This window comes from Triticum aestivum, chromosome 6A (genome assembly GCF_018294505.1).
Source record: "Triticum aestivum cultivar Chinese Spring chromosome 6A, IWGSC CS RefSeq v2.1, whole genome shotgun sequence".
In the NCBI taxonomy this organism is placed as follows: Eukaryota; Viridiplantae; Streptophyta; class Magnoliopsida; order Poales; family Poaceae; genus Triticum; species Triticum aestivum.
Window position 1 is genome coordinate 329,240,798 of NC_057809.1, and position 23,614 is coordinate 329,264,411.

Genomic DNA, 23,614 nt, shown 5'->3' on the forward strand with positions numbered 1-23,614 from the left:
GCTCAACAAAAGAAACTAAGTGGGTGTGCATCCAACTTGCTTGCTCACGAAGACCTAGGGCACTTGAGGAGGCCCATTGTTGGAATATACAAGCCAAGTTCTATAATGAAAATTCCCACTAGTATATGAAAGTGACAAAACAAGATACTCTCTATCATGAAGATTATGGTGCTACTTTGAAGCATAAGTGTGGCAAAGGATAGTAGCATTGTCCCTTCTCTCTTTTTCTCTCATTTTTTTGGGCCTTCTCCCTTTTTTATGGCCTTTCTCTCTCTTTTTTCCTTTTTTTATTCCTCCCTTGGGACAATGCTCTAGAAAATGATGACCATCACACTTTTATTTATTTACAACTCAATGATTACAACTCGATACTAGAACAAAGTATGACTCTATATGAATGCCTCCGGCGGTGTACCGGGATGTGCAATGACTCATGAGTGACATGTATGAAAGAATTATGAACGGTGGCTTTGCCACAAATACGATGTCAACTACATGATCATGCTAAGCAATATGACAATGATGAATGTGTCATGATAAACGGAACGGTGGAAAGTTGCATGGCAATATATCTCGGAATGGCTATGGAAATGCCATAATAGGTAGGTATGGCGGCTGTTTTAGGAAGATATATGGAGGTTTATGTGTAATAGAGCGTATCATATCACGGGATTTGGATGCACCGGCGAAGTTTGCACCAACTCTCAATGTGAGAAAGGGCAATGCACGGTACCGAAGAGGCTAGCAATGATGGAAGGGTGAGAGTGTGTATAATCCATGGACTCAACATTAGTCATAAAGAACTCACATACTTATTGCAAAAATCTACAAGTCATCAAAAACCTCGGCACTATGCGCATGCTCCTAGGGGGATAGATTGGTAGGAAAAGACCATCGCTCGTCCCCGACGCCACTCATAAGGAGGACAATCAAATAACACCTCATGTTTCAAATTTGTTACATAACATTTACCATACGTGCATGCTACGGGACTTGCAAACTTCAACACAAGTATTCCTCAAATTCACAACTACCCAACTAGCATGAATTTGATATTATTACCTCTATATCTCAAAACAATCATCAAGCATCAAACTTCTCTTAGTATTCAACACACTCATAAGAAAGTTTTACTAATCTTGAATACCTAGCATATTAGGATTTTAAGAAAATTATCATGCTATTTAAGACTCTCAAAATAATCTAAGTGAAGCATGAGAGATCAATAGTTTCTATAAAACAAATCCACCATTGTGCTCTAAAAGATATAAGTGAAGTACTAGAGCAAAACTATAAACTACTCCGAAAGATATAAGTGAAGATCAATGAGTAGTCAAATAATTACGCAACTATGTGAAGACTCTCTAACATTTAATAATTTCAGATCTTGGTATTTTATTCAAACAGCAAGCAAAACATAATGAAATAAAATGACGCTCCAATCAAAACACATATCACGTGGCGAATAAAAATATAGCTCCAAGTAAAGTTACCGATGAACGAAGACGAAAGAGGGGATGCCTTCCGGGGCATCCCCAAGCTTAGGCTTTTGGTTGTCCTTGAATATTACCTTGGGGTGCCTTGGGCATCCCCAAGCTTAGGCTCTTGCCACTCCTTATTTCATAGTCCATCGAATCTTTACCCAAAACTTGAAAACTTCACAACACAAAACTTAACAGAAAACTCGTGAGCTCCGTTAGCGAAAGAAAACAAAACACCACTTCAAAGTACTGTAATGAACCCATTCTTTATTTATATTGGTGTTAAACCTACTATATTCCAACTTCTCTATGGTTTATAAACTCTTTTACTAGCCATAGATTCATTAAAATAAGCAAACAACACACGAAAAACAGAATCTGTCAAAAACAGAACAGTCTGTAGTAATATGTAACTAACGCAAACTTATGGAACCCCAAAAATTCTAAAATAAATTGCTGGACCTGAGGAATTTATATATTAATCATCTGCAAAAATAATTAACTAAATATCACTCTCCAATAAAAAATGGCAGCAATTCTCGTGAGCGCTAGAGTTTCTGTTTTTTACAGCATGATCGCAAAGACTTTCCCCAAGTCTTCCCAAAGGTTCTACTTGGCACAAACACTAATTAAAACATAAAAACTCAATCATAACAGAGGCTAGATAAATTATTTATTACTAAACAGGAGCATAAAGTAAGGAACAAAACTAAAGTTGGGTTGCCTCCCAACAAGCGCTATCGTTTAACACCCCTAGCTAGGCATGATGATTTCAATGATGCTCACATAAAAGATAAGAATTGTAACATAAAGAGAGCATCATGAAGAATATGACTAGCACATTTAAGCCTAACCCACTTCCTATGCATAGGGATTTTGTGAGCAAACAACTTTTGGGAACAAGAATCAACTTGCATAGGAAGGTAAAACAAGCATAACTTCAAAACTTTAAGCACATAGAGAGGAAACTAGATATTGTTGCAATTCCTACAAGCATATATTCCTCCCTCATAATAATTTTCAGTAGCATCATGAATGAATTCAAAAATATAACCAGCATCTAAGGCATTCTTTTCATGATCTACAAGCATAGAATTTTTATTACTCTCCACATAAGTAAATTTCTTCTCATCAATAGTAGTGGGAGCAAACTCAACGAAATAACTATCATGGGATTGGAAATTGAAATCAAGATGACAAGTTTCATTGTTATGATTGTTCTTTAAAGCATACGTGTCATCACAATAATCATCATAGATAGGAGGCATGCTTTCATCATAATAAATTTGCTCATCAAAACTTGGGGGACAAAATATATCATCTTCATCAAACATAGCTTCCCCAAGCTTGTGGCTTTGCATATCATTAGCATCATGGATATTCATACTAACAACATTGCAATCATGCTCATTATTCAAATATTTAGTGCCAAACATTCTAATTCATTCTTCTTCTAGCACTTGAGCACAATTATCGGAATCCTTATTTTCATGATAGATATTAAAAAGATGAAGCATATGAGGTACCCTTGATTCCATTTTTTGTAATTTTCTTTTATAAAATAAACTAGTGCTAAAATAAGAAACAAAAAAGATTCGATTGCAAGATATAAAGATATACCTTCAAGCACTAACCTCCCTGGCAACGGCACCACAAAAGAGCTTGATGTCTACTACACAACCTTCTTCTTGTAGACATTGTTGGGCCTCCAAGTGCAGAGGTTTGTAGGACAGTAGCAAATTTCTCGCAAGTGAATGACCTAAGGTTTATCAATCCGTAGGAGGCGTAGGATGAAGATGGTCTCTCTCAAGCAACCCTGCAACCAAATAACAAAGAGTCTCTTGTGTCCCCAACACACCCAATACAATGGTAAATTGTATAGGTGCACTAGTTCGGCGAAGAGATGGTGATACAAGTGGTATATGGATAGTAGATAAAGGTTTTTGTAATCTGAAAGTATAAAAACAGCAAGGTAACTAATGATAAAAGTGAGCGTAAACGGTATTGCAATGTGTTGAAACAAGGCCTAGGGTTCATACTTTCACTAGTGCAAGTTCCCTAAACAATAATAACATAATTGGATCACATAACTATCCCTCAACATGCAACAAAGAGTCACTTCAAAGTCACTAATAGCGGAGAACGAACGAAGAGATTATGGTAGGGTACGAAACCACCTCAAAGTTATTCTTTCCAATCAATCTGTTGGGCTATTCCTATAGGTGTCACAAACAGCCCTAGAGTTCGTACTAGAATAATACCTTAAGAGACAAATCAACCAAAACCCTAATGTCACCTAGATACTCCAATGTCACCTCAAGTATATGTGGGTATGATTATACGATATGCATCACACAATCTCAGATTCATCTATTCAACCAACACATAGAACCTGAAAGAGTGCCCCAAAGTTTCTACTGGAGAATCACGACGAAAACGTGTGCCAACCCCTATGCATAGGTTCATGGGCGGAACCCGCAAGTTGATCACCAAAACATACATCAAATGAATCACGTGATATCCCATTGTCACCACAGATACGCACGGCAAGACATACATCAAGTGTTCTCAAATCTTTAAAGACTCAATCTGTTAAGATAACTTCAAAGGGGAAACTCAATCCATTATAAGAGAGTAGAGGGGGGAGAAAACATCATAAGATCCGACTATAATAGGAAAGCTCGTGATACATCAAGATCGTATCACCTCAAGAACACAAGAGAGAGAGAGAGAGATCAAACACATAGCTACTGGTACATACCCTCAGCCCCGAGGGAGAACTACTCCCTCCTCGTCATGGAGAGCACCGGGATGATGAAGATGGCCACCGGAGAAGGATTGCCCCCTCCGGCTTTCGATGGCTACGGAGGCTTCTGCCGGCGGAACTACCGATCTATTGTGCTCTTGGATGTTTTTAGGGTACGTGGGTATATATGGGTGAAAGAGATATGTCAGGAGAGCCACGAGGGGCCCACGAGGGTGGAGGGCGCGCCCCCTGCCTCGTGGCTCCCTCATTCCTTTCCTGACGTGCACTCCAAGTTTTTCCGGTAGCTTTCCTTCCAAAAATAACTTCTCCAGTTGGTTTCATTCTGTTTCGACTCCGTTTGATATTCCTTTTCTTCAAAACACTAAAATAGGCAAAAAAACAGCAATTCTGGGCTGGGCCTCCGGTTAATAGGTTAGTCCCCAAAATAATATAAAAGTGGATAATAAAGCCCAATATTGTCCAAAACAGTAGATAATATAGCATGGAGCAATCAAAAATTATAGATACGTGGAGACGTATCAGATGTCGAGGCCCTTAGGGTCGCCCAACTCTTAAATTGCTATCTTGGCTCTTTCCCTTTCAAGTATCTTGGTCTCCCTATATCTTCTGATAAATTATTGGCGAGAGATTTTGCCCCGGTTGTCATGAAGGTGGGTGTCGGTGTCAAAACCGGCGGATCTCGGGTAGGGGGTCCCGAACTGTGCGTATAGGCCAGATGGTAACAGGAGGCAGGGGACATGATGTTTTACCCAGGTTCGGGCCCTCTTGATGGAGGTAAAACCCTACGTCCTGCTTGATTAATATTGACGATATGGGTAGTACAAGAGTAGATCTACCACAAGATCGGAGAGGCTAAACCCTAGAAGCTAGCCTATGGTATGATTGCATGTTGTGGTTGTTGTCCTACGGACTAAAACCCTTCGGTTTATATAGACACCAGAGAGGGTTAGAGTTACACAAGGTTGGTTACAAAGGAGGAGATATGCACATCCGTATTGCCTAGCTTGCCTTCCACGCCAAGTAGAGTCCCATCCGAACATGAGACGAAGTCTTCAATCTTGTATCTTCATAGTCCAACAGTCCGGCCAAAGAATATAGTCCGGCTGTCCGGAGACCCCCTAATCCAGGACTCCCTGAGTAGCCCCCGAACCAGGCTTCAATGACGACGAGTCCGGCGCGCAGATTGTCTTCGGCATTGTAAGGCGGGTTCCTCCCCAAATTCCGTGTACCTGTTGAAATAGTGTCCCGTCTTTTGTGAATGTTGCACTCCTTGGCTTCCACGCCCCATAATGACCACTTTACACGTGTCGAGCGAATGTGAAGAGCCAGGGTGTTTTTACATTTACCCCCCTAGCTGTGCGAATGAGCCGCCTATTAAAAAGACGAGGATTCAGATCCAAATCACACCATTCTCCCTTGGCGAGCCTTCACCGGAGCGCATCCGACAGACATCCATTCCATCATGGCCGGTCGACGCAGCTCCTCCTCTCGCTCCCCTAGCCCCAAGCCTGGAGATTGGGGGAGATGTTCCGTCCCGCACAGCAAATTAGTGATGCTTCAGACCAAGGGATTTCTTCCCCCAGCGTACATGGTCCCGGTTCGAGCCGGGCTCGCCACCTATAATGGCGGAGAGCAAGCGGAGAGCCTTCCCAATCCCTCCAAAGGAGAGCGGGTATGCCTTGTCCCTCATTTGGTAAGAGGGCTCGGATTTCCAATTCATCCGTTTCTCCGGGGGCTCCTGGAGTTCTACGGCCTCCAGTTGCACAACCTTACGCCTGCCTCCATATTGCATATCGCGGGATTCGTAGCCCTTTGCGAGCTGTTTTTAGGCTGTGAGGCTCATTTCGCGCTGTGGAAGAAGCTGTTCTGCCTTGTGCCACATTCTCAGAAGGGGTCAATATATCAAGTGGGCGGAGCCGAAGTGTGGCGTATTGCCGGGACCGGATATCTGTCCGGAACCCCAAAGAAGACATCCAAAGACTGGACTTCTGAATGATTTTATATAGAAGACGTCCCCCTCCCAGATCCTATTCGAATAGGCCTCCCTAAGTTCGACAACGCTCCTTTGAAGAAGCGCCGGAGCTGGCGTCCATGGGGCTCCCTGGAGGAAGATAACAGGGACGTTCTTTACCTGATGATCCAGATAAGTTTGCTAGCTCGATCCGGATTGACCATGATCGAGGTCATGGCCACATGTATTATGCGGGGGGTGCAGCCGCTTCAGTATAGAGGCCACCCCATTTGGGATTTCAATGGGGAGGATGACGCCACCCGCTACGGCCGTAAAGGGCCGAGTTCGGTTGATGATCTAATAAAGATCTTATCCACTTTGTACAAGGGAGAAGAGGAGGAATTCCTCCATGTCAACCCGCAGGGCGGATTTTCTATGTACAATCCTCCGAGCTGGGTAAGCGGAGACTTTTTCTCGCCCATTCGTTTCATATTCCTGTAGTTAAGTATTCAGTCTAGCGATTTCAACGCAGGAGCTGCGCCAGGCTGTAAGGGAGATAAACAACCCCCCTCTACAACCTGAGGACCCTGGACGGTCTCTTGACCCGGCCTCCCAGGAGGATCCGGACATATCTGTGGAACTGATCGATGGGGTATTTTACCAATTGAGCAATGATAACGCTTTGGTGGCCATTACGGACGATTACCCTGGGCTACTTCCAGCCTCACAGGTAACTGAGACCGAAGTCCCAGTACTTTGAAAAGGGATCCGTCCTTGCGTGTTTTTGATTACCGTATAACAATCGTGTTTTGCAGGGGAGGTCCTCGAGGCATAAGGCCGAGCCTGCGGCGACTAACCAACAAGGGGTCACGAGGCCAGGCAGGCTGAAAAGACCGGCAGTCCGGATTGAGACACCGACGCAGCGGTACGGCGCGCCGTCTTTATCGCAATACATTACTCTTAGAGGCATATTAACGCCCATGCCTCCTTTTCAGGAAAAAGAGCGCTTGCCGGACTATACCCGGAGAGGCTACTAATCGCGCCTCCACCAGCCAGGATCCAAGGCCGGATTCAAAGGCGGGAACGAATACGAGGCATGTGCCAGGCGCTCCTCCGACAGAGGATGCGGATAAACTGTTCGCCACCAATTCCAAGGTGGAAAGTGCCATGAACCACAGGCGTCGCCGGACTGTTCTTTGTGACGCTTGTTTCTCCCAAGAGGCATTGGGTGCCTTCAACTCAGGAGATGCGTACCTCCGTGCTGCTCGAAATGGTCTAGCCAGAGCCACGGAGCAGTATGTAAAAGACATACGGGTGAGAAAATTTGGTGATTATATATATCAGTAGCCCCTGAGACTTGAAACCGTTAGAATAACTGATTTAAGGATCATTTGTTATGCAGGTTCTTACAGAAAAGAATACCCAACTGTCCCAAGAGCTGGAAGAGTGCAAAGCCCAACTGCAGGCCGCACTGGCCGCAGCAGGGGAGCCCAAAGAGACCCCCTCTGGTAATATATCCTTCGAATGATAAATATCATATAGAGTGCGGCGTATATGCGTATCTGACGATAAAATTGCAAATGACGTTGGAGTAAATCCGGATAAGCAACAGCTCCTACACCAGCTGAAGGCCAGTGAGAGCGTGCTTACGAGGGTGAGGCAGGAGAAGAATGATCTCCTAGATGCCAACACCAAGCTGGGCGTGGAACTAAAAGATGTTCGTGCCCAACTGTCGGACTCTGTTAAGGAGAATCGGCGGCTTCGACACATCATATTTAGTAAGTGCTTGAACGAACTTTGAAAAAGAGTTTGGCGAGGAAGTTGGCTGACAGAGTTATGTCTGTAGGTATGTTAATAGGTCGTCCTGCCGAGGAAATGCCCGGTTCTACGGGTGACCTTCTTCCCGAGATCTCACAACTGCACGAACGAGTTCGGCAGGTGATGCAGGGCGTCGCCCAGGCCTTGTGGCCATCCGTCTCCATGCCCGAAGGCCTTGGAGAGCTTGCGGAGAAGCTGAAGGGAGCGCGGCGGCGCTTCCGATTATGGAAGATATCGGCCTGCCGTCAGGGCGCCAGGGAAGCCTAGGCAATGGTGAAGACGCGGTACACGAAGGCTGGCCCAAACCACATGGCCGAGGTCGGACCTGTGGGGCCCGATGGGAAGGAGATCCCTGTGAGCTTAGTGTACGGCCAAGTAGAATTGGCCGCAAAGTATTCCCAATAGGACTGTAGATTAGACAGCTTATTGGATGGTATTGAAGAGGAGTTTAGTCAGTCTGCATGACTATGTAATTAAAGTGACATGTATAATGCCTTCTAGCAGGATTGTAGATCATTTGTCGTTGCGGACCTTTTCGCTTCAACCTCCGGGCCCGATAGTCCGGAGTGAATCTGAATACCCGCTCAGTTATATAAGAACCGGGGTATGCGTGGAGACCAGGCGTAGGGGTCATTAGTGCTTTATCAGACAAGTGCCCAACTAGTTATGTTATATTACATGGGTAGTAAGAAACATCTTCCAGGGAGAATAGTTCTGTTAAGGGTTCCTTTCCCTGGGCAAGCATGCTCTAAAGTGCATGTCCGAACTGCAATAAGAAGCATAGAAAAAGCATCTGGGGGCAGATATGGATAATAAATAAAAGTAATCTTTTGTTCACCGATCGAATATTCCCTTAAGAACGCTAGCTTTCGGCTTCACCCAGTCCGAGGTACACATCCGGCTGACCCGGCAGTAACAATTGCAGAGGTGCTCCCCTTATGCCCTAGCCGAATTAACGGGAACGTAGGGCATAAATACAAGAGCCAGGCAACCCAGCTTGGCCAAAACTTAAGTCATATCGATGCATATAATGGTGAAAAAAGGTGCATGCGGAAGTATAACACATGTGTTGGGCGTGAGGCCCAGGTAGATAATTTAAGCTTCTGTGAAAGAAGCCCCCAGGTATGGAGAGTGCGGCTAGCGCATCTGTAATGTACAAGTGGGGCACAAGGTGACCCTTGAAGGCCTAGAGAAATAATAAGAAAAAGAAAAAAAGGGAAACAAGACAGATGATGCATATGCAGAAAATGGACAAAGGGAGGGGACTAACATAGAGTCCAATGTTAGGCGTAGAATCTTCGGAGCCTGTCTGCGTTCCATGGGTTCGGCTCGAGTCGACTAGTCGATGCGTCCCGCAGTCGGTACGCTCCACCGGTCAGAACTTGGTCGATAATGAAGGGACCTTCCCATTTGGGCTCGAGCTTGTTCTTTTTCTTATCCGGCAGTCGTAGAACTAGTTTGCCAATGTTATAAGTTTTGGCCCGTACTTCTCTGCTTTGGTATCTGCGAGCCTGTTGCTGGTAAAATGCGGAACGGGCTTTGGCTACGTCGCGCTCTTCCTCCGAGGTGTCTAGACTGTCCTGCCGATCGAGCTCGGCTTCTCTTTCTTCGTACATGCGCACTCGAGGGGAGTCATGAATTATGTCACAGGGCAAGACTGCCTCTGCGCCGTATACCATAAAAAACAGTGTATATCCGGTACTACGATTCGGCGTGGTCCGCAGCCCCCAGAGTATGGAGTCGAGCTCCTCTACCCAGTGCGTGTCAGACTCCGTTAAGGAACACACTAATCTGGGTTTAATGCCGCTCATTATAAGACCGTTTGCTCGTTCGACTTGACCGTTGGTTTGTGGGTGATAGACTAAAGCATAATCGAGCTTGATGCCCATTTTGCTGCACCAGAGTTTTACCTCGTCGGCCATGAAGTTTGTGCCGTTATCAGTGATGATGTTGTGGGGGACGCCGTAATATGGTGTACAACCCCGGATATGAAATCTATCAGCGGTCTGGATTCGACTGTTTTAACTGGTTTAGCCTCTATCCATTTGGTGAATTTACCCACCATGACCAATACGTATTTTTTTCTTGTGGGTTCCCCCTTTAAGGGGTCCAACCATGTCAAGCCCCCAGACCGTGAAGGGCCATGTAATGGGGATTGTTTGGAGGGCGGTGGGTAGCATGTGGCTTTGATTTGCAAAGAGCTGGCAACCGGCGCAACGTTGGACCAAGTCCTGTGCATCTGCCCGGGCCGTTGGCCAATAGAATCATGTACGGAAGGCCTTACTTACAAGAGCCCAGGCTGCAGCGTGATGACCGCCGAGTCCGGCGTGAATTCCTGCCAAAAGGTTCCGCCCTTCCTCTTCAGAGATGCACCTTTGAAGGACTCCAGTAGTGCTTTTCTTGTACAATTCTCCCTCATGGACCCTGTAGGCCTTGGATCGCCGCACTATGCAACGTGCCTCATTTTGGTCCTCCAGAAGTTCCTGTCTAGTTAGGTAGGCCAGGAATGGTTCTGTCCATGGGGCAATAATGGCCATTATTTTGTGGGCTGAAGGTGTTATTTCGGTGGCGGAGCCTCCGATTGTGTCAGAGAGTTCGGTATCGGGTATTTTGGCCGGGTCCGGACTGTTGTTACCGGTGTCCCCTTCCCATGCTACGGATGTCTTGAAGAGCCTTTCCAGAATATGTTGGGAGGGACGGCGTCGCATTTTGCGCCGATGCGGGCGAGGATATCTGCCGCCTGATTGTTTTTCCGAGCCACATGGTGAAATTCGAGTCCCTCGAAACGAGCTGACATTTTGAGGACGGCATTTCGATAGGCCGCCATTTTCGGATCCTTGGCGTCAAAATCTCTGTTTATTTGGGATATTGCGAGGTTTGAATCCCCATACACCTCCGGGCGTTGAATGCCCATGGAGACTGCCATCCGAAGACCATGCAACAGAGCTTCGTATTCGGCTGCATTGTTGGAATCTGTATACAATATTTGCAGTATGTACCAAACGGTATCTCCTGTTGGGGACGTCAAGACAACGCCAGCCCCTAGACCGGCCAGCATTTTAGAACCGTTGAAGTGCATGATCCAATTGGAGTATGCGACGTACTCTTTAGGGAGTTCGGCCTCCGTCCATTCGGCGACGAAGTCGGCCAGTACTTGCGATTTAATGGCTCGGCGAGGTTTGTATGTTATGTCGAATGGGAGGAGCTCAATGGCCCATTTGGCAATCCGGCCCGTAGCATCGCGGTTGTTGATAATATCATTGAGTGGCACTTCCGAGGCTACTGTAATCGAACACTCTTGAAAGTAGTGTCGCAGTTTCCGTGATGCCATGAATACCGCATATGCTATTTTTTGGTAATGCGGGTACCGTGATTTGCATGGAGTGAGGACAGTGGATACATAGTACACCGGCTTTTGAAGAGGGAATTTGTGTCCGTCCGCTTCCAGTTCGACAACGAGCACCGCGCTTACAACTTGATGAGTTGCCGCAATATACAACATCATTGGTTCGCCGATGTTTGGTGCAGCCAGGATCGGGTTGGTTGCCAGAATGGCCTTTATTTCTTCCAATCCGGCTGTGGCCGTGTCCGTCCACTCGAAGTGTTCGGTGCGCCTAAGGAGGCGATAAAGGGGTAAAGCCTTTTCTCCCAAGCGGGAGATAAAGCGGCTTAGAGCCGCCACGCATCCAGTTAGCTTCTGGATTTGTTTGAGGTCTGTTGGGGTAGCCAACTATGACAACGCTTGGATTTTGGCCGGATTAGCTTCAATACCTCTACTAGAGACAATGAATCCCAGGAGCTTTCCGGCTGGTACACCAAAAACGCATTTTTTCGGATTGAGCTTGATGTCATATGTTTGGAGGTTGTTGAATGTGAGCCTCAAGTCGTCTATCAAAGAGTCAACGTGTTTGGTTTTGACGACCACATCGTCTATGTATGCCTCTACTGTTTTGCCGATTTGTTTCTCCAGACATGTCTGAATCATGCGCTAATATGTTGCGCCGGCGTTTTTGAGGCCAAAAGGCATTGTGTTAAAACAGAAGGGACCGTATGGCGTGATGAATGCCGTTGCGGCTTGGTCGGACTCCGCCATCTTGATTTGGTGGTAACCGGAGTATGCGTTGAGGAAACACAATGACTCGTGTCCTGCGGTAGCATCAATGATTTGATCGATGCGTGGGAGGGGGAAGGGATCCTTTGGGCAAGCTTTATTGAGGTCTTTGAAGTCGACACAAAGGCGCCAAGATTTGTCCTTCTTTGGTACCATCACCAGGTTTGCTAGCCAGTCTGGGTGTTTTATTTCTTTGATGAATTCGGCCTCCAATAACTTGGCTAGTTCCTCTCCCATGGCCTGTCTCTTAGGTTCAGAGAAACACCGAAGATCTTGCTTGACCGGCTTGAATCCCTTCAGGATATTGAGGCTATGCTCGGCTAGCCTGCGTGGGATTCCTGGCATGTCTGAGGGATGCCATGCGAATATGTCCCAGTTTTTGCGCAGGAACTCCTGTAGTGCGGCGTCCACAACGGGGCTTAGCTGTGCCCCGATGGAGGCTGTTTTTGTAGGGTCCATTGGGTGGACTTGGAATTTGACTATTTCATCCGCTGGTTTAAAAGAGGTGGACTTGGATCTCTTGTCGAGTATCACGTCGTCCCTGTTCACTATGGAGCGTAGCGTAGTTAATTCCTCGGCCGAGAGGGCTTCGGATAATGCCTCGAGGGCTAATGCGGCTGTTTTGTTTTCGGCGCGGAGTGCTGTGTCCGGATCGCTGGCGAGAGTGATGATTCCGTTGGGCCCGGGCATTTTGAGCTTCATGTACCCGTAATGTGGTACAACTTGGAAGATTGTGAATGCCTCCCGTCCTAAAAGAGCGTGATAACCACTGATGAACGGGGCCACTTAGAATGTAATTTCTTCGGACCTGTAATTATCTGGCGTGCCGAATACCACATCTGGTGTGATTTTCCCAGCACAGCGTGCTTCCTGACTAGGGATGATTCCTCTAAAGGTTGTGCTACTTTGCTCAATGCGGCTCCAGTCTATTTCCATCTTTTGAAGGGTTTCCTCATAGATGAGGTTTAATCCGCTGCCGCCGTCCATGAGTACCTTGTGAGTCGAAAGCTGTCCACGATTGGACTGAGGACCAGTGCGGCTGGTGCTCAGGCAGTTCGGAATTTAGGTTCGTCACTGGCATTGAAGGTAATAGTCGTGTCACTCCAAGGATTTATTACTGCTACGTGGCAGATTTCGGCCATGCTGCGGAGTGTTCGCTTGCGTCTGTTATTTGACGTGAAGGTCTCAAAGACCGTTAACACCATATTTTTGTCCACGGGATGTTGCTCTGTGGTATTTGGGAGGAGTAGATCCTCACCACTTTTGGCCACCTGCCGGAGTATCCAACATGCTCTAAGGCTGTGCGTTGGTATTGCATCCACTGTACTATGAATTTTGCAGGGTCCGTTGAGCCATCCCTCCGGTACGGTTCCTTGCCCCGCAGAGGGCTTTTTCTTTTTGGTAGTTAACCCGGGTGTATTGTGATAGTGCACCCTTTTATTTCGGACTGGGTTTGTGTTCAGGGACGGATTATCCCAAAAGTTTGTTTCGGTTTTCCAGGCACTTTCCATCGCATAGTACTTTCGTACTATGGACGCCAAGTCAGCAAAGTGTGTTATCTCACGATGATTTATGGCGTTAAGGATTCCCTTGTCCGTGAAATTATTGTGGAAAAATAAGATTGCGTCTTCCTCGCGACAGTCCTTAACCTTGTTCATCGCAAGGAGGAAACTGGCCCAGTAGTGATGTACTGTTTCCTGGGGCTCTTGCCTAATGTGGGAAAGGTCGCTTATGTTTGGGTGGGTGGATGGAATTGAATCCGAACCCACACCTGATCTGGGATCCAGGGGCTGAGGAATTTCCAATTTTGAAAGTTCCGGTTCCGGGGTGTGACCCGATAACCCTGGCCCGCTGCCTGACTTTAAGTTCAGGGATTGGGTGTTGTCCTCCCGCGAACGGGCGTCCGGCTCAGAGGGCTCGGGAATCCGGACATAGTTGGTCCTCAAGATGGAGGAAAGGTCTCCGCATTGTTCCTCCACCACTGCAATATGATGGGTGACCGGCGGAGAGTTAATCTCCCTTTGATCAGGTTTAAGCCCAATCCGATCATAGTCCGTAGCGACTCCTAGGGCGGCGATGCGATCTAAGAGCTCGTTTAAGGAGGCGAGCTCTATTGGATCCATCTGTTCGGCGAGTGCCGATTTGACGTGGAGGCTGTTTTCGATGACCCGAGAAGTCATCGTCGGCGCGGCGGCCGAACAGGCGGTCATGATGAAACCGCCTAGCCGAAGAGTTTGGCCGACAACCAAAGCTCCCTCGGCAGTAGTACCGTCTTTAAAGACGAGACGAGACATCCTTCCTTCTGGTGACGACACAGAGGAACTCGCAATGAAAGCACCAATGTCGGTGTCAAAACCGGTGGATCTCGGGTAGGGGGTCCCGAACTGTGCGTCTAGGCCGGATGGTAACAGGAGGCAGGGGACACGATGTTTTACCTAGGTTCAGGCCCTCTTGATGGAGGTAAAACCCTACATCCTGCTTGATTAATATTGATGATATGGGTAGTACAAGAGTAGATCTACCACGAGATCGGAGAGGCTAAACCCTAGAAGCTAGCCTATGGTATGATTGTATGTTGTGGTTGTTGTCCTACGGACTAAAACCCTTCGGTTTATATAGACACCGGAGAAGGTTAGGGTTACACAAGGTCGGTTACAAAGGAGGAGATATGCACATCCGTATTGCCTAGCTTGTCTTCCACGCCAAGTAGAGTCTCATCCGGACACGAGACGAAGTCTTCAATCTTGTATCTTCATAGTCCAACAGTCCGGCCAAAGAATATAGTCCGGCTGTCCGGAGACCCCCTAATCCAGGACGCCCTCAGTGGGCAATCGGGTTATGCCGTGGAGAGGCCGATACAACACTCAAGCGGGCAAGATTGCTCTTATTAGCGCGTGCCTCTCCTCCCTCCCCATGTTTTTATGGGATTCTACCTCCTTTCTGGAGGGATTCATGCTGGCTTTGACAAGCACAGGGGTGCTTTCTATTGGAATTCGGCCGATAACAAACGTAAATATAGGACGGTGAAGTGGAAGCTAATTTGCAGACCAAAGAACTTGGGGGGTTGGGCATCATTGACACATTTGTTATAAACAAATGCCTCATCATCAAATGGTGGTGGAAAATCATGTCTGCCTCGGAGCCCCAGCTATGGCTTAGCATCCTTAAAGCTAAATACTTCCCTTTATCTAGCCCCATGTTTGCTTCATCGACTGGTGGCTCCCAATTTTGGAAAGATCTCGTGAAATTCTTCCCGGTGTTTCAATCCTTAGTAAGATTTGGTGTCCGGAATGGCAAGTCTATGCGTTTCTGGTTGGATTGGTGGTATGAGGACTCCACTCTCGCGGTGGCATTTCCAGTGCTCTTCTATTACTGTCCGGATCCGAAGATCTCTATCTTTGAGCTCTCTGAGAATAACTGGGACATGGACCTTCGTAGGGCTCTGACTCCTGAAGAGTTGGATGATTGGCAGTGACTTGTTGCCCGCATCCCTTTGCTCTCGGAGGGGGAGGACTCGGTGGTCTGGCCCCATTCTGCTTTTGGTCGCTTCTCTGTTAAGTCATTATATGCCAAACTAATCTCAGGGTCTCCTACCTCTAAGTTTAAGATTATCTAGCGTGCTCGTGTCCCTCCTAAGATTAAAATATTCCTATGGCAAGCGTTCCGTGGAAGGCTGCCTGATGCTGACCAAATCCGCAAGCGGAACGACCCTGGTTCGGATAGGTGTGCTTTGTGTGGTGTGCTCGAAGATACGAAGCATATCTTCTTCCACTGCTCCCTGGCCAAATTCGTGTGGTGATGTATCAGATCTTGGCTTCACGTTTCTCAGAGCCCATCATCCTTTACTGAACTTAGGGTCTTGACCAATGGCCTGTCTGGGATCTCTAAACGGGTTTCCTGGGTGGGGTTTGCGGCGATTTGTTGGTCGCTGTGGACTAGTAGAAACAAGTTTACTATCGGACACTCCTTCCCGACTAAACCTGTTGACTTCTTATTTAAATCTTGCATACTCTTGCAGCAGTGGTGATCATTGACTAGGGACGCTGACCACGAGGCTTTCGACATGATGACTTCAAAGATTCGGGCTACTGCATTTTCCCTGTCGCGCCGGCAACCAGGAGTTTAATGGAACTTGGAGGTCCTCTTGCTGCTGTGTTCTTCGTATTTTGGCTTGTGTGCCATGTATGGCTTGGGGGGAATATATCTGGTGCACCGGGGCAATTGGTGCTACCGGTGCACCGGTCCCCCGCTACACATTAAAAAATGTCAAAAAATCCGTAAAAAATTTAGTGCATTGACACAACATCAATGTATGTTGTCACAAAAATTCAAATCAAAATTCAAAACATTGCTTGAGATATAAAAATGATAAATTTGACACTGAATAGTACATAACACAAGTTGGGCTTCAGTTTTGGCCAATTAGCATATTTATATCAAATTTGTCATTTTTGTACCTCTAGCAATGTTTCAAATTTTGATTTAAATTTTTGTGACAACTTACATCGATGTTGTGTCAATGCACTATTTTTTTCCGGATTTTTTCAAAAATTTTGAAGTGTGCAATAGAGTTTGGTGCACCGGTAGCATCAATTGCCCCGGTGCACTAGGTACGTTCCTATGGCTTGGGAGCCATGTATCAGGACTATGTTTATTTTGTGCGTCTTTGGGCTTTGGCTACTTGTCTATTTGTCTAGTGAACATTGTCTGATGGTTTTATTTATAAGGTCGGGCTGATACCTTTCGTCTAAAAAAATGTTTACATATTTTTTCATCTCAGTACCAACACACGTTAGTTCATTGGTACTCGTCTGTTAATGGATCGATGAAAATCAAACTGAAAACACATGCAATCTACATCTATACCAATATAAAAAGACTCAAATGGGCAGATTCAATTAATCTCAGCCATCAAATTATCTCAATCCAACGACCTAGACTACTTCCATATCGAGCACTTAAGACGTTTAGTATGCAGTTAATTTAATGTCAAATATAATGCTAATCACATAATAGCACACAAATAATATCTTACTTAATATTCACATGCACTTAATATCCTTCCAAATTAACGTGCATTGCACGTACACATTAACTAGTACTCTCTCCGTATGTATCTTGCACCGAAATACATTTAGATACATCCATTTCAGAGACAACTAATATGGAACGGAGGGAGGATGTGATAAGCAATCCAAATAATTTTTTTTAAGCAAACTGAAACACTGTCCCTTTGAAACCGACCGCCGGTGGAAACCCAAAATTTGCCAGTCTTCCTTCCGTTCCGATTCGTGGCGACGCAACAGAAGGCCCCGCCTCCGGACGAACCAAGCCGCTGGCCAGTTCCTTCCGCGGCGACGTCTCCATCATTTCGCACTTTGAGTCGCGCAAGTGGTCGCCCCGCCTCTCCATCATTTCGCACGCAAGTCGTCGCCGCGCCTCCTGGATGACCCAAAACGGTTACCGCGCAGAGCAGTTACCTTCTCCACTCCTCAACGCTAATCGCTGATACTGTACCACTAATCACCCTCTTCGACTCCAACCCCCCCTACGCTAGTCCCGTCGCAGTCTCTGCGCGGATCGTCGATCGCCGCGATGTCGTCTTCCTCCCCGTCCTCGTCGGACCAGAGCGGGAACCCTAGCCCCCCGCCGCCGGCGCCGGCGGGGGGCCGGCCGGGAGCGGGGCCGGCGGCGTGGCCCAGGCGCCGCTGCCGCGACGTCTTCTGGCTGGTCGTCTTCCTCCTCCACCTGCTCGTCTTCGGCGGGGCGCTCGCGCTCGCCGGCCTCAACCGTTTCCGCGTAGCCGACCGCTTCAACATCGACCGCTACGCCAACCACACCGCCGCCGCGCCATCCGCCGCAGTCGCGCCGCCGGGGTCGGATGTTGGCGTGTCCAAGGAGAAGGCGCTGCCCCCCGAGCTGACGGAGACGTACTGGAAGTACTACGGCGCTGCGGGGGCGGTGGGGACGCTGCTCGCGTGGTCCTGGCTGGCGGCGGCGGCCGGGAAGAAGGACGGGGGGAGGGTGCTCATGCGGGCCGCCGTGCACAGCCTCACGGCGTACCTTGCCGTCATCAGCGTGCTCTGCTTCTGGGGAAACCACTCCTTCTGGGGCGTGGCCCTCGCTGTAGGCGCTGCGCTCCACTTCCTTTACGTCATGTCAGTGATTGATAGGTACACTCAACCTCAACTGCATTTCGGAATTGCTCTGTGGTTTCTGGCAATTTCATATAGTGAATTTGGACTGTATTGGTTGAGGATGTGACACCAACGTTGAACAAGATAAGTAAATTTCTGCACAATTGAAGAAACCATTCATGAGAATTATGTTAGGGGATTGATTCATGTCTGTTCTCACGCCCCCTTTCAAACAGTGTGAACGTCCTTGTGCGCATATGGCTGTATGCAAGCAGTCCAGTGCTTTCTTTGATGATATGCTTTGGAGTCAACGTGGTTTGAACGGGAAATTCACAGTTTAAGCATTGTGCTGCTTTTGTTCGTAGTACCTACCAAATAATATAGCTGAACAAAAAACTATGGTTCAGAAAATCTTATCATCATTTGGGTGCATTCCTAAATGGTTAGCTTGCAAATAAGCAGGCTTCATTGATAGCTATATGTTTGAACGATTTAACGTCAATCCTGTTTCAATATTAATGTTATTATAGTTGTATGGAAGGAAAGCCAGTAAAATCAGCAAGTGTAGTATGGTGGAATAGCTGCACTGCCCCTATATTTGCGTACAAGTTTAATCAGTTGCATTGGACAAGTCAGTTGAATTTCGTTTTAGCTTGTTTAACTATTGCTATATTGTCATTATTGGACATATGCGGGGTTGAGTTAGCATATCGGTATACTTTCCAAATGCAGCTTTGCTCAGTGGAACAAGTTGGTGCATGCATTCTTTAGGTGAAAGATGCATGTGGTGTAGGAGTTTACTAATTTACTAATAGGCCTGAATAGTGAATACTTGTACTGTAACTATGTAGGCCACCTTACCATCTCAGCCTTAAAACTTGCATATAAATTGGGTGGATTGTGAAGCCAAAATATTTGGGCATGACACAACATGCTATTGAGTTTTACCTTAGCGTGTAAACAATATCATAGTGGGATGAAGCCACAAAGTTGGTACTGGGTGTCTAACTGGCTATGCACATCAAACCAGTATCAAACTTGATGCTGATTTCTACTAGTAATTAGCCATTGATTTTGGGTGTATTATCTTGCACTCTACCCTATATTAATCATATTGTTAGAGTTGTGTCGAATATTGTGTACAAGTTAGGTTACAGTTGGACTAGAAGTTGTATTGTGTTTACATAGGATATGGAGTCGTGTCCTAATAGGACACTTGTATCCTAGGCCTCTCATATATAGCGGGGGTAGACACATGATGTAACCTATGCCAACATAATAGCACAGGCGCGCAAGGGGGAGCCGGCGGCGTGTGCCGGCGCCCGGGTGGCCGGTGTGCGGTATTGTGACGGTGTCACGGGGAGGAGCGCCCGTAGTCAGGCCCCGGGGATGTAGCCATATCGATGAACCTCGTTAACAAATCTCGGTGTCGTGCTGGTATGATTGCTTGATCCTCGGTAGATCGACGGAGCGACTCGGATTTATTCTAACACATATTAGCAGAAACTTGGAAGCAAGTGGTTCCTCTGTTATTGACCCAGTTAAGCCATTTTCTAACAAAGTAGATGTTCAGTTTTGTTCTAAAGCATCTTAAGTTTCTATTTAATATGAAAGTGGCATGGCAGCTTATTTGCAATTCATGACGGTCTCTGGAAGAAAGCTGTGGATCTTGTATAGATTCAAAAGTGGAGAATTCTAGTGTAGATATCCTGTTAATCATTCATGCCATCCTTGGATCAGGATATATATTTTTTGCTATAATCATGTATTGGCTAGTTTGCTTTGTAAGTTGATCTTATTTTAGGAAGAAAACATCATGCCTTTCTTTTTTGGATGACTATTGTTCCGAAGGTTCTGCTGGGAGATAATCTTTTCCGCATGTATTTGATAACAACATGGGACCTCAGTTAGACAGTTTTTTTTCTTTTTTCAATAAGGAGGTTGGAACCCCCAGCCTCTGCATCTCAAATTCTCAATTTAATCTCAGAGTTCCTGCTGTACTAGAAGATATTCTGTCCATTAGCCGACTTCTGCTTGATCGCAGTATTGTTAATTTCCTTATTGCTGTTTTAATTATGTGGTAAAATAAAAAAAGAACGATTTTTATTCTCATGAAGTCGTGAGTAATATATTTGTTCAAAACTAACTTTTTTTTTGCTAGATTTCCATTTACAATGCTAGTACTGCAAAAGGCAATAAAGATGGTCTGGGAACTTCCAGATGTGATGAGAATAGCATATGCATTTGTACTGGTAATGCTTTGTTGGATGGCATTATGGTCCTTTGGAGTTTCTGGCATTGTTGCTATGCCCATACCGAATTGTGGGCAATGGTGGCTTGTTCTGGTGAGGGCAAGTTGTTGCCATTATTCTATGTTGGATTTCAATGTTTTCTTTGCTTTTAGTTATTTTCTAATAATTATCCTGCAATTTGCAGGCTTTATCAGTCAGTTTGTTTTGGACTGGAGCTGTCCTTAGTAATACAGTCCATGTCATAGTATCAGGAATGGTGTTCCTTGTTCTCATTCATGGTGGACAAGCTGCTGCGTCGATGCCCCCCAAACCACTTCTAAAGTCACTTCAGTATGCTGTTACAACTTCTTTTGGAAGCATTTGCTATGGATCACTCTTTACGGCTGCCATTAGGACTTTACGTTGGGAGGTCTGTGACTTACTGGCTAGAGTTAGCTGGTGTGAAATTTTTAACTATCAATTAATTGCCTGCCATTTGTTTACTCCTTTTCATTCTTTATATTTAATTTCAGATTAGAGGAGTTCGTTCTAAAATTGGCAACAACGAGTGTCTTCTGTGCTGTGTTGATTTTTTCTTTCATATTGTGGAGACACTTGTTCGTTTCTTCAACAAATATGCATATGTGCAGGTCAGTTGCAAATATGAGTTTATCTATTCAGAAGTTCTCAGGATGTATAAGATATCAAGTTAAAAGAGTCTGTTCTCTGTGTTTTGCAGTTTTGCCATGCATATTTGTGCACTATGTTTTTTTTCATGTTTCCTCAAACTATATCAGCTTTGCATGAAAACTGGGCCAGGGGAGCCTGCCCCCTACGGCCCATCGGGACAAGCGGGTCGACACAAATTTAATTGCTCAAGATGCATTATGTCGTTACAATAGCATACACCTTTGCAAGTTTTGTTAGCATCCGGTTTATAGGAAAATTTTAAAATCTTGATCCAAAATTGCCTCTGTTGTAGAGTTGCAAATATGCTAACTTGTGATGCTAAGCGTGTTCATGCTAGAAATAGCCTGTTTTTCTAGACATGCTAAAATTCCTACCGATAAATGATTCTGTTTGTAAAGATGTTGTACTACTACTCCCTATTTTATATGAATCTAGTATTAAAATGGGTCGGACCATGTTACCCAAGGGGATATGAGGCCAGTCACCACTGGATCATTGGGCAGGCACCATGTCCCTGAAGAAAGCAGAGGGGCCAACGGGTACCAGGTCTGGGCCAGAGCGGGTCGGCTCATTCCCGTCCTTAGGAATCTTGATACCCAAAGCATGTGACTGCGAAGCAAATCGCTGATTTTGTTCTTTTCGAATTGGTAAAACTTTGTATGGAGAAATGATTTGTTCCTTCATAGTATTGGTTATTGATATCAATCAAGTTGCTGATCATTACCTAAACAATGGTTTCGGGCTTACTACTGCATTATACACTTGTATCACACTGTTTTTCACTTTCAGATAGCTGTCAACGGACAGAGTTTCAATCGTTCAGCTAGGGATGCTTGGGAGCTGTTCCAGTCGACTGGCATTGAAGCACTTATTGCTTATGATTGTTCTGGTGCTGTTCTTTTGATGAGCACAATATTAGGTGGGTTAATTACAGGAACTTGTACTGGTGTTTGGACATATTTCACACAACGTGATAAAGCAATTATGGTTGGCTCGACCTCTATGCTGATTGGCATGATACTGGTAAGTGCTTACATGAGCATCCAGTTTTGATTGAAGTGTTTTAAAGGGGCCTCCCGGATTATGTATTTTTCTTGCAGTAGAAACTCTTACGTATTGCTAGGAGCTGCATGACTGAATTTTATGAATAGTACTCCCTCCGTCCAGAAAAACTTGTCCCTCAAATGGATGTATCTAGCACCAAGTTACTGCTAAATACATCCATTTGATGGACAAGCTTGGGACAAGCTTTTCCGGACGGAGGGAGTATCTGTTATGGATATTTCGAGTTAAATATTTCCTGCTGAGTTTATTCGGAACTGAGAGCCGCTTTATTTTGCAGGTCGGGCTAACTGTCGTGGTTGTTGAAAGCGCAGTTACATCAATATACATATGCTATGCTGAGGACCCTCTTCTAATCCAGAGATGGGATCCTGAATTTTTTGAGCAAATGTCAGAAGCACTGCACCAGCGACTGCAGTACCGAAGCTCCCGAGCCCGCCAAATACTGAACGGTCGGCTTGATCATTTGCCAAATACATCAAGTATTTGAATCTCATGTCAGATACGTCATTTTTGTCAAACCATTGAACGGGCAGCAGCCATTTCCAGAACAAGTTGTTTTGGATCCTCCTGCCATGAAAACATAGAGAACGAAGTGCCCCATTAATCTTCGAGGCCTTCAAAAGCAATATTCCCTAGCAGGCAGTCGTATGTACCTTCTGTTCTTCTTTGCGTGGGGTATGTTCATAATTATGTAAACTAGGACAATGATCGTGCGTTGCAACGGGGGCACAAATATTCAACACATACAATATATCTCGAGGATCCTCATGCACATCAAGTGACATTATCAAATTTTATCAACGCTAATCACTTTTTTCCTTCTCCTTTCTCCACACACTATCTGCCTCTCCGCCATGCATACCAAGCTCGACGTATCAATGGGGGATCCAGCTTGCAATCCCCCTTCCACCCCACTGAACAGTTGTGTTATAGTATTTCCCAGTGTGCTTATGTTAGCCTGTCCCGCCCCCTCCCTACGCCCCCCAAGCATGCCCATGCAGCGCACATGTAAACTTACAAAGAAATGTCCTTGCTCGCCCTAGTTAGCAGCAAATTATTTAAAAATCAAGAAGTTTAATATTGTAGTAATATGCACTATGTGACATATGTGATAAGCAATTCTAACTAATCCAAAAATAAATAAATAAAATATTGTAGTAATATAACAAGTTTGATTAAGATATTAATACAAACAATTTTTGTGACTCCTACTCAATACCTAGGTGAAGACTAGTAGAACACCCGTGCGTTGCTACGGGCTATAATGCATATACTATATTTGATTGAGTCGACAACAATCGTCATGTAAACCTTTCCTCTCTATATATATCTCCGTCTCTCCCTTCCTCCACTCATCCTTTCT

General features: G+C 45.7%; 1 protein-coding gene across 1 annotated transcript; it reads left to right on the top strand.

Moving 5' to 3' along the window:
• Positions 1-17,524: 17,524 nt before the first annotated feature.
• Positions 17,525-23,069, top strand: LOC123127504 (CTL-like protein DDB_G0274487). The gene is made up of 6 exons (XM_044547236.1): positions 17,525-18,301; positions 20,427-20,610; positions 20,702-20,926; positions 21,030-21,146; positions 21,976-22,209; positions 22,529-23,069. The coding sequence occupies exons 1-6, from the start codon at positions 17,724-17,726 to the stop codon at positions 22,736-22,738; spliced, it is 1,548 nt and encodes a 515-aa protein (XP_044403171.1). The 5' UTR covers positions 17,525-17,723; the 3' UTR covers positions 22,739-23,069.
• The last annotated feature ends 545 nt before the right edge of the window (positions 23,070-23,614 follow it).